Source organism: Ostrinia nubilalis, chromosome 8 (assembly GCF_963855985.1).
Source record: "Ostrinia nubilalis chromosome 8, ilOstNubi1.1, whole genome shotgun sequence".
NCBI classification, from domain to species: Eukaryota; Metazoa; Arthropoda; class Insecta; order Lepidoptera; family Crambidae; genus Ostrinia; species Ostrinia nubilalis.
Genome location: NC_087095.1, coordinates 12,440,461 through 12,456,081, shown reverse-complemented (window position 1 = coordinate 12,456,081; position 15,621 = coordinate 12,440,461). Strand labels below are relative to the sequence as shown.

General features: G+C 36.8%; 4 protein-coding genes and 1 long non-coding RNA gene across 5 annotated transcripts; 2 read left to right on the top strand and 3 right to left on the bottom strand.

Annotated features, from left to right (window-relative positions):
• Positions 1-1,131: 1,131 nt before the first annotated feature.
• Positions 1,132-3,072, bottom strand: LOC135074220 (uncharacterized). Its single transcript, XM_063968516.1, has 2 exons — positions 2,794-3,072; positions 1,132-2,585 (listed from the first exon to the last, which is right to left on the bottom strand). Exons 1-2 carry the CDS (start codon positions 2,924-2,926, stop codon positions 1,351-1,353), a joined length of 1,368 nt encoding a protein of 455 aa, XP_063824586.1. The 5' UTR covers positions 2,927-3,072; the 3' UTR covers positions 1,132-1,350.
• Positions 3,073-7,503: 4,431 nt separating this feature from the next.
• Positions 7,504-10,264, top strand: LOC135074219 (uncharacterized). Its single transcript, XM_063968515.1, has 6 exons — positions 7,504-7,651; positions 7,982-8,067; positions 8,157-8,376; positions 8,721-8,996; positions 9,450-10,131; positions 10,213-10,264. The coding sequence occupies exons 1-5, from the start codon at positions 7,574-7,576 to the stop codon at positions 9,621-9,623; spliced, it is 834 nt and encodes a 277-aa protein (XP_063824585.1). The 5' UTR covers positions 7,504-7,573; the 3' UTR covers positions 9,624-10,131; positions 10,213-10,264.
• Positions 10,265-10,703: 439 nt separating this feature from the next.
• Positions 10,704-11,182, top strand: LOC135074218 (uncharacterized). Its single transcript, XR_010257776.1, has 2 exons — positions 10,704-10,903; positions 10,981-11,182. It is a non-coding gene; the product is annotated as an uncharacterized LOC135074218 (long non-coding RNA).
• Positions 11,183-11,393: 211 nt separating this feature from the next.
• On the bottom strand, positions 11,394-12,289 carry LOC135073973 (uncharacterized oxidoreductase TM_0325-like). Its single transcript, XM_063968246.1, has one exon. The coding sequence runs from the start codon at positions 12,199-12,201 to the stop codon at positions 11,428-11,430; it is 774 nt and encodes a 257-aa protein (XP_063824316.1). The 5' UTR covers positions 12,202-12,289; the 3' UTR covers positions 11,394-11,427.
• A 452-nt stretch (positions 12,290-12,741) lies between these two features.
• Positions 12,742-14,577, bottom strand: LOC135073972 (3-oxoacyl-[acyl-carrier-protein] reductase FabG-like). Its single transcript, XM_063968244.1, has 2 exons — positions 14,275-14,577; positions 12,742-13,957 (listed from the first exon to the last, which is right to left on the bottom strand). Exon 2 carries the CDS (start codon positions 13,948-13,950, stop codon positions 13,177-13,179), a length of 774 nt encoding a protein of 257 aa, XP_063824314.1. The 5' UTR covers positions 13,951-13,957; positions 14,275-14,577; the 3' UTR covers positions 12,742-13,176.
• Between the last annotated feature and the right edge of the window lie 1,044 nt (positions 14,578-15,621).

The window sequence follows — 15,621 nt, the reverse complement described above, 5'->3', positions numbered from 1 at the left end:
CGTTAGTAAAGGTGGCGGTTCGCATCGACCAACACTGAAAACCAGGGATCACCGGGGGCCACGGCATATGCTGAGTGGGGTCCCATTGCGATGGGCATCGCTGTGCGACAGGGTGGCACTGCTTAGTTTACTTGCTCTTTCATTTATGTTTTATGTCACCTCTGTCTTATTTGCTTTTTTTTTATTTTACCTCTTTTGTCTTTTGTGATATCCATGGCAATAAATGTTTCTTTCTTTCTTTCTTTCATCGCGACAGAGACAGGAGACCGAGACGCGAGACAGATACGGGAGACCGCGAACGTTACTTGACTTCGATAATGTATAGCGACAGTTCGCAAGCGAGACAGAGACAGACAGTACCTCCAGCATGAACAACTTTCGTCTTCGAATCGTTTGCGTATTTGACAAAATTCGATACTCAACCTTCGAACTAAACGATAACGTGACAATTTTGATTCTCAAAATAAGTTTCGTGTAACCATTTCTCATACTAAATGCACTTTACGACACGTTCACAAGGGCGCTGTTGTAGTTTTCGTACTAAATCTGTTGATGGCGATTCGAATACGCAAACGATTCGAACTCGAAAGTTTTTCGTGCTAGCCGTACAGGTCTCTGCCTTAATCAAGTTACGGTCGTGGTCTACCGTCTCTGTCGCGATACGAACCGCCACCTTAACGCGTAGATGATGTAGTGGATGTAAGATCCCACGAAGAACATTTTCATGTACCTAAACAGTTGCAAAGGCGAGACCACCATGTGAAAAAGTTATCAGTGTGCCTACCATGAGTTTACGTTAGGTGTGCTCGCTAGCGACTGCGTAAAAAAATGACATTTAAATGTATGGCATATTGTGCAGCGCCCCTAGCGGCTACTTTTAAGAAATAAAATCTTCATAGAATTTTTTGACGTAAAGTCCTTTTCACGAAAGAAGTCCCCCAGACGCAGCGCTGTACTCGCGTAACATAATGTTGCCATTTATGAGCAAAAAAATTACCTATTTTACATTTAGCTTATTGTAAGCAAATAATATTACTGCATACTTCGATAATAATAATAATAATAAAGGACCGGGTCACTTTTGACCCGTGAGCTCTAAAGCGTACAAACATAATAATAATAAATGAAACAATTCAAGCTCTTATATTCTATTAAGAAATAAAAGTATTTTAGATATACTGTAACTTCATTACTCAAGCCCTATAACAATAGTTCAGATTAGTGAAACATGTATTTCTGATAAGTCAAAAGTATATTTTGGGCATAATATTTATCAAAATGTCTACTACCTACCTACTTGCAGGGAAAAGATGAGAAAATAGTGTAAAGAAAAGCATTACAATTTTTTATTCAGAGTTTTATTGAATAATTGTGATCAGCAGCCATAGGAACATCACTGTCTGAAGATTGGATGGAAACAGTATCAGATTCTGTTTCAGTATCACTAGCCGTAGATATAATTATTCGGTCCATCTCTTCATCCATAAGGCCGTCATTTTTTAAATATTCCTCCTCTAAATGTTCGACATGCGTGCACTGAGCTGTCCAATCTTCCGTCGTAATAGACGCAAAGGCCTCTTCAGTCAACTTTACAATTTCTTTTGGATCTTGTGCCACGTTCTTATCCGCCACCTTTCGTTTTACAAGGCTCCAGATTTTCTCAATCGGGTTGAGGTCGCAATGGTAAGGCGGCAACTTTAATACTTCGTGTCCGTGAGCTGTTAATAATTCATCCACTGCAAATGTCGGTGGACCTTTATTTTGTTTGATTAGATCAAACAGCACAGCTTTTCTCCAGGTGTCTTCAAAATATATACCTTTTTGCCGAAGCCATTCCTGCATACAACTTTTTAAATTTGACATTGTAGGGGCTTTGTTTATCTGAGTGCAATGGTAAGGAGCGTTGTCCTTTATCACAAGCGACTTTTCAGGTAGATTAGGTATTAGTTTTTCCGTCACCCATTTTAAGAAATTTGCAGAGTTCATGTCATCGTGGTAATCTGAGGACTTTGATTGGGATTTGAACATTAATAATGCACCATTTATGAATCCATCTTTTGTTCCCGCATGAGCGATTATCCAGCGACTCCCTGATGACTCTGAGACGAACATTCCTGGTTCCTCCTCACTCTGCCAACAACTTTTTGTGTGATAAGTGTTGTGTATATAGGTCTCATCTAAGTATACAATGGGTCGTTTTTCCACAGTGCGATTTATTCGAATTTTATCCAAATATCTTGCACGCCATGCGGTAATGTCGTGGCGTTCCATAAGGAGTTTGCGTCTGGATTGACATCGCTTATACTTGAAACCAATCCTATTTAATATCCTGTGCAATGTTGTGATGCTTCCCTGAAAATTGATGTCTTCTCTAAGAGCTGCCCGTAATTTAGCCAATGTTGGTAATTCTTTATGCACAACGTAAAAACTGTGAATTTTTTGCCGGACAGCGCACAAATCGAACCCGTCTAAGTCGATCTTCTTCGGATGTGGGCGACTCTTCCCCGGGGTGACAATTTTTTTCGAAGTACTCGCCGCTGTTGTACCTTCTTTTGTAATTCTTGTTACAGTTTTCTCTGACACACCTGCAATTAAATAATGAACAATTAAATATAATAGTAACTTTTTAAGTTTATAATGCTTATGTACTATGTAATATATGTTTTAATTTCAGTTAGGTACCTAGTTTCATCACGTTATGTATTTGTTCAATTTTGTCGCACAAATGAATTTATATCATAAAAGTCCCATCAATCCAGCAAAAAATTATTATATGGCAACTCTAAAAAGTACCTGTTATGGCGGCGACTCTCTTCCGAACATTGTTTAGTGGTATTAAAACACCTTGATTTTTTTGTTCCGCTTCACAGAACTCTTTCACCTTCAATATCATTTCTCGAGCCGAACTTTTTAAAACTTTTGGCATTGTAAACAATCTTTAAAATGCACTAAGATAGTTAAAAACTCACAAAAATCTACCACAACAAACAAACTTGCTAACATCGACGAACGACAACATGGCCGATCTGTCAAATTTAGTTCCAAAAATCACCGCGGGACTTCTTATATGAAAAGGACTTTATTCGCTAGCGAGCTCACCTAACGTAAACTCATGGTAGGCACACAGATCTCACGCGGAGCTAAGCTGCTAATGCCCGTTTTCACCATCAATCCCTAATTTTTACGTGACCCCTATGATAACACATAGCAGGATTTTTGTTTTCATAGGGGTCACTTAAAAATTAAGGATTTATGGTGAAAACGGGCATAACTCTATAAGCCCTAGGTTTGTGTAGTTACACCAATTCTACCTTAGTCAAAAATTTGCAATAGTTGTTACGTTATCAGTGGTAGGAACCACATGATAGATAAAGAAACATACTTTGCTTACTGATTTTCACGAATAAGTAGATGAAACCAGATGCATCACAAACTGTATTTTTATTTAGCAAATTATTGTACTTAGTAAAAGAGAAATTCACAAAAAATAGTCTCAACGATGTACGCGCAGCCTAGAGGATGCGCGAAACGACGACCGCTGGTCCTTATTGCTAAATTACGTCTCTGTTCGTTCAATGTGCGCGGGCACATCTAGAATATTCCTTTCAAGACCGATACAAATTTTTGAGAGCAGTTTCATAGGTCCATTAGGCACGGTGAGTTATTTTGAATGTATGCTGAGGAGGTTAAGAGTAGGCGCACACCGTTGATTTTTCGTCGGCCGATAGTTTAGTCGGGCAGTTGATCAGTATGGGCATGTATGGGAGTGCGCACACTACGCCGATTCGATTTGGCCGATTCTTCATACAAATTAAAATCGGGCACAACTATCGGCCAACTAAAAATCAACGGTGTGCGCCTACTCTAAGTGTTTTGGAAGTGAAGACACTTCCGAAGTCGCATAAAATCTTCAAGGTACCGATGTCTATCTACTTACCGATTATCTACCAGAACTTTTAAAATTTTGCGGTTTTAGACAATTTCTAAAGACTGTCTTGGGCAAGAATCGACACCAAAAAATTACTAATTTGCGTGTCAAACTGACCGATTTGTCTGTAACAATTTTTGTCACTGCTGTTGTTTCAGAAGTAGGTGCCTACCTAACCTATACCTAAGTAGGTACTCCAACCATAAATAAATATCTTGTCTTAACCAACCGTAAGAACTAACTGCATATAAAATTACCTTTGCCTCGAGCAAAGCGTTCGACCAATAAAAAATGTTGTCAACAAATAAAAGTTTACAAAGCAATAAATCTACAATAAGCTCGGGACCGGTCGTAGGCAGCGAGTGGATCACCTCGAACTACGTCACAGTCTAATTAGCATAGACTAGACGGCCCAGCCGCGAATATAGGGTGCCCCGAAAGAATATCAACATCGTTCGTTCGTTCGTTTCAGCCAAATGACGTCCACTGCTGGACAAAGGCCTCCCCCAAGGCTTTCCATAAATAATGAACGGTTCTGCGCTGCCCGCATCCAGGTTCTTCCCGCGACCTTTACCAGTAGTCGGTCCACCTAGTAGGAGGCCTGCCCACGCTACGTCTTCCAGTCCGTGGTCGCCACTTTAGCAATTCTGCGAGCTATGTCGGTCACTTTGTCACAACATAAAAGCACAAACAGGCAATCTACATACAATGACCTAGCACATGGCAGTCATAGACTTTGTTGAATAGCCCTCTTTCTGGCGCAGTCGGGTAAAACACACGTCATTGCACACCTGAAAACCGAGTTAATTTTCAATTTCTTTTCTTCTGTTCTTTTCTTGGGTAGGTACTACTGTTTTAAAGACACATAACAGGAATCAATTATTGTATTACATAACTTTGGCAACGAATAACTTTGCCTGATTTTTGCATTTTAAACACCCTGTATTTTGTTCCATTCATACAGCATTTGAACAAAGACAGCCCTTTTTAAGATTCTTCGTGTTTATCCTCATAATCTTATACCAAATATGAACTCTACAATGTATAGGGTCCGGTTGGAAAGGCCATGCATATAATAAAGAAGAAAAATATTAGAGGTAGGCACTTAAATAGATTTAGAGTCATATAATGGCATAACATATGGTAATGGTATACCTACCTATCTTTGTACGTAACTTGGACACGAAACGATGGGATCACGATCACGATCTCAAGCCCAAACATAATGTAAGTAACGTGTAGTGGCTCAACGGGGAAAGAAAAAGTTAAAGAAATTATACGTGGACCCACGGGTACAGCCAGATTGAATATGATAAATTAAAACTATTGCAGTGGGTCTACAGGGAGAATAAAATACCTGTGGACCTACCAGTGGGTTATAACGGTGGGACCACGGTTAAAAGAGGGAGTTTAGACTTGACAATATGAGTATAACCACAGAATAATGATAAGTACTAACAAACTAACTAGAGTCACTTTTCCATTTACATAAACCTTTGATAGATTGTCGATGAAAAAGAAAAGTCCGTAGCCAGTTTGAATGTGCGCTCAGCTGTGCGTATGTTATCGATACATTTCATTGAAATTACACAAACATTAGGAAAGTGCCCATTGTTTTGTTCCTCGACTGGCGAGTGGAGGCCGCGTTGGTAGTTTCCCACGCTTGTTTTACAATATTTACTAGATTTTGTTTGTAAATAATAATTGGAAAAAATATACTTTTACTTACCTACTTCCTATATGCATGTCCAACATAGGTAGGTAAATTATCTTCTGAAGTAAGTACTTATGTTTAAAGAAGACCTGTCCCATTCAATTCAATTCATGTAAAGAAAAAATTGCATTTACCGCAAGTTCATCGCCATCAACCTAAAGATGAAGAAGAAGAACTGCATTTACATGTTAGTAAAAGCTGACTTTTGACTTATAATATTTTCCTTTCCTTCTTCTTTCTTTACTACATGATTGTATGACGATCAGTCACTTCTTAGCAGCAGCTCACAGCTTTCTTCATCATCAGCAGAACGATAAACAAACGCAAAATCCCTATGTACCTATTTGTACTTGCAAACATTTTCTCCAAGAGTCCAACAAAACGAGTCACATAATGATTTTCTAGAAAATAGAACAGTTCCATACTTATACTACCTGAAGAACACGAAAATTTATTGTAATATGCATTAATAATTTGATTATAACCATCTTGGAAATAGGAAGTTATGTAAGTAGGTATATCAATCAATAAGAACCTTATACGAGTATTATTATCCTTCGTTAGCTACTCAAAAGGTAGTCAATCTATTATATTAATAAATTAGTCTTTGAACAAGTGTTTAATATCTATTCATATGACGTTGAAGTAATAGCAAACCAACTAAATGTTATTTTAAAAGAACAATAAGTAAGTAGGTATGTTAACCCTCGATGTGATCGGCCTAATAGAATAAAGTTTCCCATGTTTTGCTGTTCAATACCTTAAATTACATAAAAGGCAAGATACATGAACATCAAAGGTAAGTACTTAGGTATTCAGAAAGAAATTTATTTTTTTAATATTTTCGCAAACGCCTAGACAATGCATGACGGCAGCATTCCACGCAAAGCTGATCACACTAGTCAGAAAGGAGTAGGCGTTTCGTTGTTCTTCGGATTACAGAATGTTATTGACACGAATTCCCAGTGATTTCCATCACAATATTTTTGGTACAGGTTCCCGGAGATTTAATCTTAGGAATTCTTAAGGTTTTGTATTACCTGGCTACACAGAAGATACACTCCGTTGTAACTAATAAGCAAGTTAGGTAGTCGTAGTAGTATCTAGGTATTAAATAGAACAATTCAATAATTTATCACCCCGACTAGAACGAAAAGAGTGTACCTATATGAATCTAGGTACCTATATCAAAAAGTATTCAATATTCTACATAGAGTCACCTTATCACAAGAAGTAGGTAAGGTAAGTTACTTAGGATTTAGGATTTTTCGAGTATCATCTTAATAAATCGACCTTCCTACTTTTGCAGCTGTAATCTGGAAGACCTTGAAAATGTGTTGAGCAATACCATCCGAAATGAGCACATACAAACTTATAGTATTTGTCATGTGATGCAATCCATTCAAAAATAAGATTAGAATTAGAATTAGTAATATGAAATATTTATAGTGTGTTTTTATGATAACTTATATTTTTATTTGGGTTAGGTAAATAATAATAAACCCCTAAATGCCACGAGGCCCATAACCCATAAGGCTACACCACTCAGACAAAAATTCCGTTAAGTATACAGTGCTAAAAGCATATTTAAAACAATTTAAACAATACCTACACACACATTTTAAACAATACCTATCTACTGCAACGAAATATTAGTTTGTTCGTTTCATCCAAATGCTGACCTAAAGCCTTCCCCAGGGAAGGTACTAAGAAATACCTACTAGTACATAATTATAATAATTAATACTAATAGATATGTAAGTACATTGTGATCAAATTGAGAAAAGCCATAACTGGCCCTTATTCCATATCATTATTTAAACATTTACTCCATGTGTTGACTCGAAATCCCATGCATCTGATAAGATTACTTTTATTTGTTCTTATTAACGATTGCCTTTTCCAAATTACTATAAAACGGTGGCTAGGCGATGATGGCATTAGTTTCAATTGGTTTCACGAGTTGTCTCTATTTGAAAATGAAGGGAATTCTTATATTCGCGCTCGTGGTAAGGATCGTTTGTATATTATTTCCATCAATTAACGACTGAAGTTAGGTTTTCATTTAGGGCAACTAGATAAAATTGTATTACAAGAACATACTCTCCACCGCTTGTCTTGTCTAGGTACTTAAGATGCTCATAAAATCCAAAAATCTAGGACGCAAACGCGATTCTGTTTGGTCCTGTCGATTTCATAAAACGTCCTAAACTCCCTAGTTGGATGTTCCATCTACTAATCATTACGAAGCATGGGCGAACTGCAAGAACTTACCAATCTTCTATGTTGCGTTACTTGCTTTTTAGTCGTGACACAATTTTGTATAATTATGTTTACAGGTCTGCTCAGCTCTAGCAGTTCCATCTGATGTCCACTCGTTGGTTCTACGTCAACGTCAAGATGTAGATATATTCGGCAACACTAGGTAATAATAACCACTGTCTAACTAGATTTTCACTGTTTAATGAAGCAATAATTCATCTCGTCGATCCTAAATTTACCTATTTTCATCAGAAAACTCATAGAAGAGCTAGTTGAAAACCTACGCCTAGCAGCAACTGATGCCCTGGACGCCATCAGGATCTTTGAAGCTGGTCTGCTCGAGCAAGCCACTGCTATCCGGGAGAAGATTGCTGCTGACATTCAGAACCTAAGCGACCGCGTAACAAAAGCTATCCAAGGGATCTTGGACCGAATTACGGGAACTGGTACTGCGGTTAGAAATTGCGTTGAGGTAAGTTACTTAGAGGGCCCTGCTTCTACAGTAGAGATTAAATGACCTAATGATTAGGAAGTTACCAATTTCTTACTTGCGTGTGGTGGTAGCAGTTTGTGCTACCACCACAGTAGTTTGCAGTTTGTGCAAAGAAGGTAGCTAGTGCTCTAAGGATCCCTGACATGATCTCATATTTCAGTGGTTAACTAACAAACTATCTACTAAGTAGTCAATGTGCTACCTACACTGAAAACAACACTACAACAACATTTAGATTTTGATTTTCGCAAACAATGGCAACCCAAAATTTTAGTCAAAATGGTGTAAGTATACCTATTATTATATCATCCTAATCATTACAGTCCCATCGCAAGGACGCCAATGCCCTCTTCAACGAAACAATGACCAAGACACTCGAATGTGCTGACGACCGTATCAGCGAGATTAGCACCCAGATTGGCAACCTCAAGAACCTCACCGAAGGAGCCCTGCAATTCGCAAATGACGCCTTGGAACAGATGAAGAAGTGTATCGAAGAGAACCCTGGCCAGATTCTGACTGTTGGGTCGTGTTTAGGGAGAACTGCACTGAGGACAGAGATGAAAGGAGCCGTATACGCAACCCAGAGTGGACTATCGGTACGTAATCAGAACTCTTAATTACAAAAATCTTGCAGTAAGTAGATTAAAACTAAGGATGAGGATCTAAAATGCAAGGCACAACAATCACTAACGACTACCTACTAACAGTTCTAGATCCCTATTAGAGGACCTGCTTGAGCATACTATGTGAGAATAACGTAGTTAAAAGCTAAGTCATGCAATTACTGCAATGCCTAGCTTCATACAATGCAATCATATCGAACAGATAAGATTATTCTTCATTATAAGATCCAATATTGATCGACGTGATATAATACAATATCTACATGATGGTAAAGTGTTGGTTGCATTTGCCTTTTTATCACAATGACATATCTACCATTATCTTCATCGATTACTACAAACTTAGGTATCACTAGTCAAGTGTCAATAGACCTACAAGTTTTGCTAATGATGTTTAGTTAATATTTTTAACTCCACTAATTACAGATTGCTCGCCTTAACGTCGCCCTGGCCACCGTCCCAGCATCTTTGGAAGTATGCGCTGGAAACCACCTGGTTGCAGCAGGAATGGTCACCGGCAAAATCATCATGGAAATCGGCAGTTGCTCTGTGTCTTCAGTCTACAGCACTCTGACTGGCTCCAACTCCAATGATTTGTGAAAGTCTCATGTAAAATTGGCAAAATAAATACACATTGATTTTTTCTTCCTTGTTAATCTAGACATATTTTAACAGTATCTTATCATAACTTTTTTGTAAGGTAACTACTATTAACAAAGCAGCAATACCTTTATTTTGAGATACAAACCCCATCATTCTCTCTTCTGTCTGTCACTTTTCTTAATGTACAAATATTGTCTAAAGATGGACTATACAAAAGGAATTGATTGACAACAGCTATTATCACTATACAAGTATCAAATTCTATTGTTAGTATTGGCTCTTCAAACTTATAAGTCTTCTACACACGGAAAACCGCAACGACTGATAAAGGGAATCATACGCTGTTTGGTAACCCTCTAAAATTGAAGTAAATGGCAGATAAATTTCAAAAACCCTCTTGAAACTAGCCTATAAACGACAAAGAACCCCTGTTACTGAAGGAATGTGACCAGCTTTTATCATGAACGGTATATTCGTGATCGTTGTCCAGTTTCTTATTATTCAAGTGAGTCAAAATTTTAAATCTTTTATAATGAAATTATGAAGGATCAATAACTAAAAATTGTGATTATTGTGATGTTTTCAGAATGTTTTGGCGAAAGAAATAACAAGTTTAGACAAAGAATTTGTTGATCAAATAAATAAAGACCTGGAACTAAATGTCAAGCTGGAAGAATTAATGATATTAGAAGATAGAGAACGCAGTTTAAATGAGTTATGGAATAATATAAAAGACTTCGCCAGCAATGCTTGGAAATCTGTTAAAGCTATGATAGAAAAGACAAAAGAAAAAATTGCTACTTGGATACAACATATTAAAAAGCGCGCTAATGCTATAAAGGAAAAATTTGAAGAAAAGTTAACAATATTAAGACAAAAGTTAAAAGCACTAATTGAAAATATCGCGGGAAATGAAACAGTCCAGAAATGTATAAAGGTAAGCAATCAATTTAAGTTTTGTGTTATCTAAGTAGCCTACTGTGCATGTTATTCTGTGTATTTTTTTAAATTTACAGAAAAATGTCGAAGATTTTGACCGCAGTATGTTGGATATAGTAAATAAGGTAGCCCTATGCATATCTGACAAAGTAAGCAGTATAAATACCTTATCAGACAGTCAAATAGAAACCATACAAAACGATACAGAGTTTATTGAAGGTATCGAGAATAAACTCAATCAATGTAAACAAAATAAAGACGTGGAAGAATGTCTTCTAAATGTAAGCATGGATATTATGAAAGAAACTGAAGCTGTGACTGATGAAATACTAAAACGCGTAAGTAATCTAAACTTAATGCTTCCAAAACTAGAGAACTATATTTTGTATAATAAGCATTGTTTTTTCGCTTTCAGAGACTTGAATCAAGAAATATAACAGATGAAATCTTAGATGCCATCATCGCATGTTCCACTGATGGTTTAATTGAGGCAACTGCTGTTATAACTGCTGAGGGACTGAATATTATACAATGTTTAGCACAACATGGAGATCATGAAACGACTACCACAGCAAACTACTCATAAAATAAATAAACACCATGAAAGATACAAAAAACACTGTTATGTATTAACAACACTGTATCTATATATATAAAAATGAAACCAGTTTTCCGTTGTCACGACATAACATGAAAACGGCTTGACCGATTTGGCTGATTTTTTTTTTGTAGTTTTCTAATACTCTGTACAAGGTTTTTACGGAAAAAAATATAAAGAAAATCTCTACGCTAAGGCGGTACGAAGTTCGCCGGCTCAGCTAGTATTCCAATAAAAATGGTGGGCAATTAAGTATTCTAATGATTACCGCGGGCACATCACTCCACGTCCTCCATCAACCGACAACGTCACACCAGTAATATTGCTAGCTCCACTTCCCGCCAAGAATAGAATGGCCGAAGCAACTTCCTCAGTCTTGCCAGGTCGTCCTAACGCGTGTGTCGTTTTACACTTTTCAATGTAGGCTTCGTAATCTTTTTCACTCATTCCGCCTCTCATATGTATCTCCGTTATTACGACTCCAGGATTGACTGCATTTACGCGAACTCCTTTCGACCCTAACTCCAGGGCAACGCACCTTGTGAACTGGTCAAGGGCAGATTTTGACACGCAGTAGGCGAGAATATTCGGAAAAGATCTCACTCCAGCGACGCTTGATACGTTCACGATGTTTCCTTTAGTTTTCAAGAGGTGCGGTACCGCGAGCATCGTGAGGTAGTAGGGAGCTCGTACGTTCGTTGTCATTATCTTATCGTACTGTTCTAAACTCGTCGTTTCTATTGACCCAGATGTCATTATTCCGGCGTTATTTACCAATACGTCGATTTGCTTCAGTTGTTCGATGGTGGTGTTGATAACTCTCTCCAGATCAGTTTCATTGTTTACGTCTGCAATGATGGTGATGGGCTTCAGTTTCTTTGGCGAGACTTCTTCGCATTGTTTGGCTGCTTTCTCTAAGTTATCCTTGTTTCTTCCTACAAGAGCTAAAATAGCTTCTTGTTTGGCGAAGTGCAAAGCGGTTTCGGCGCCAATGCCGGAACTCGCGCCAGTCAACAACACAACTTTGCCCGCGAACATCGTGACCGTGAATGCGATTGTTACGATCGATACGAAATATATATGCGCAAGGTTTAACTTGTCATCGTTGCGTAATAGTTATCTACTCAGTTGTTATCTACAACATGTTGGCGCTCTTGAGTTCATTGTTGGGCAAAACTACAATTTAATTAGATGGATAGAGAAGAAATTTGATTTGATTTTTATTTTTTGTTTTTATTTTTATCTTTTCCCTCTTTGTATACCTATCTTAATAATTTTTATCTCAGTAATCCACTTCCTGGTTGTTTAAACACTGTCCTGTGTTTTTTTGTTAAATCCGTTTGAGGAATCACTGATCCTGATAATACAGTTTTTTACTAGTTTCCGGTTCAGGGGTCCAAGTTTTTGTGACACTAAAAATTAAAACTAATCCTAGAGTAACGTAGTTTTACTAATTACTTAATATTGTAAATTAGTGGGTTGTTTAAGAGAATAAATATTATTTATTTGATAAATAATAAGCAATGAATATCTAGATCTGTTATTTAAAAAACTAAATGGTTATACATAGGATTATTACTGGTAATTAATGTTACGCTTGTTTGTCGTAGGTTAAAGATCGCAATCTATTCGAAATCTGACTAAAGGTTTATAGGCGTCGCATAAAAACGGTAAATTGTCAAGGGCACCACAGTAAAAAAAGGTTTTACAAAACCCGTATGTTAGGTTTTGTTTCTGTGTACTTTAAGCTGGTGGAAATATTAAAACAATTTTATAACATCATATTACATTTATATTGTATCACATAATATACTTTATTCAATCAAAGTATTAACAGTTTTCTAGGTTTTTATCAGTTCTTTTTTATCCCAAATCAGATTTTAACTCTGTTAGATAATATCACAAAATAATCTTCTAAAATCACATAGAAAATTCATTGCAGTTCCAAACATACAATGAAATAGAAATTATCAAGTATTTCAAACAAAGTAACTGAATTAAAAATAAACAACATTAGCGAGGGCACATGGCATGTCTCCCTCCATCAACAGGCAATGTAGCTCCAGTGATATTACTTGCACCATCGCTAGCAAAAAATATAATCGCTGATGCAACTTCTTTTGCGTTACCTGGCCTTCCCAAGGCATGACTTTCAGCACACTTCTTCAAAAACTCTTGATACTGCTGCTCATTCATACTTGACTTCATATGTATTCCGGTAGTAATAACTCCAGGATTGACTGCGTTAACACGAACACCTTTCGGTGCAAGTTCCAGCGCTACACATCTTGTAAACTGATCCAATGCAGATTTAGACATGCAGTAAGCAAGAACGTTGGGAAATGATCTCATGCCAGTCACACTGGACACGTTAATGATACTTCCTTTGGATTTAATTAGATGAGGTGTAGCTAGCATAGTCAGATGATATGGCCCACGGACATTAGTATTCATTAGCCTGTCGTATTGCTCGAGAGAAGTGGTTTCAATAGTACCTGACTCTAATATGCCTGCATTGTTAACCAAAACGTCCAGCCTAGAGAATTTGTCGATGGTCGACTTAATAATATTTTCAACGTCACTTTCTTTAGTCATATCAGCGATAATAATCAAAGGTTTCAGACCTTTTGGAGATATGTCCTTACATTGTTTAGCAACATTCTCGAGGTTGTCCTTGTTTCTGCCAGTCAGAACTAAACTTCCTTCATACTTGGAGAATTCCACTGCAGTTTCAGCACCGATCCCAGAGCTTGCACCAGTTATTAGAATAACCTTGTCCGTGAACATTGTGGAACTAAAAAAGAAATAATATAACTCAATATGCGTATTTGTAAGTCAGCAGTCGCGACTAGAACATACTGGAATATTTGCTCAATAAATTAAACTAGTTGGAATATGATGAAGGTCACATAAGACAAAATACCTGTTAAGTTTTTACTATTTTCAAGGTAGCATGGAGTTGTTTTTTTAATTAAAATTGTTCTACCACTTAGTTAAAATATTTTCTATAAGGTATTTAATGGTTTTAACTTCTTTTATCCTAAATAGCAGCGTAAATAGGTAAGTAATGTAATAACTATTTTAAGTTGGTAAAACTAGTTTTATACTTACCTATACTATGAATTAATGGTCACAGGGTAGGTAATCCTTAAAAACAATTTGCCTTCAATTTCGTTTAGATTAAACAAGAAAGAAAAGAGAGTTAAAATTTATTTACCGGATTTTGGCAAAAAGTAAACAAACTGGAATGAATGAAAATGAACGAACGAACCAAAGAACGAACGATCAACTGACTGATGCAAAGTGACATAAATTGTTTTTAATACTTCACGGCCTTGGACCTAGGTGTCTAATTCTTATAATAACAGTGCGGGCTTACTTTTAGGTTTCATTGCTTCGCTTGTGTAGGCTACAAGAACGTTACAGCTGAAAATTGGTGCGAATGTTTGGAGCAAATGTGAAAAGTCTAAGATTCCGTGACTGGGTTCTATATTGGCTCACATAAAATTCTAAATCCTATTCTTTGTCTTACTACCAATTTGTGTTCATAATAATCTCTCTTCATAATTTTATTTTTCATACTTTTTTTATTCATACATTTTTATTACTACCATCGGAGTCGGAGCTCATAACAGTTAGTAATCATAATTTTTTTATCAATACTGTTACTACCAAGAACCATTTAAAATACATAATTTTTATTTTCAGATCTTTTTTCTTCATAACATTTATTGATCATATTGTTTTAATTAATAATGTTGTTACTAAGAACATACTTCAACTCATAATGTTGTTGTTCAGAATAATTTACTTTATAACAGACATACTCGTATCTTTAAAAAAATCATATATAATTTAATAGAGTAGATAAGCATGCAGAGCATGCAGCATGAAAGCAAGCATGCAGCATGCATTGGTATCTCCTCGTCTCCGGCGCTGCGGGATGTGCAGCCCTTCCGCCCTTGCGTAACGAGGCTCAGGCACCCACGCTTGCTCGCCCGGGCGCCTGAACCTCGTTACAGCGGGCGAGGGCTGCCCTCCCTCCGAGCCTCCGGCTTTTAAATTACACTCTAGGGGTAGGGCAGACAAGACTACGTGGAGTCGGTTTAGCAGCGATTCGTTTCTGTCGCGTTAGTTTTGTGGCACAAAATATTGCCTGTTTTGGACCATTTCAAATTAATTTAATTTTAAAATACGATTTAATACGAATATTGACATCATGATTTTCAATAATATGGATAAATACACTTATGAGTAATAAATTTATGAAAGCAAATATTAGGATACATCACATTTATGAATATTATAGTTATTTATTCGAATGATTATGAGTTTCGATCATTAGTATAGAAAAATATATGAAAACAAATATTAGTAAAAACTAAGTGTATGATTAGTGATATTATGAATATCAATGATTATGTTTTTAAATATGTAGGTTTTAAATTTTTTATGAAG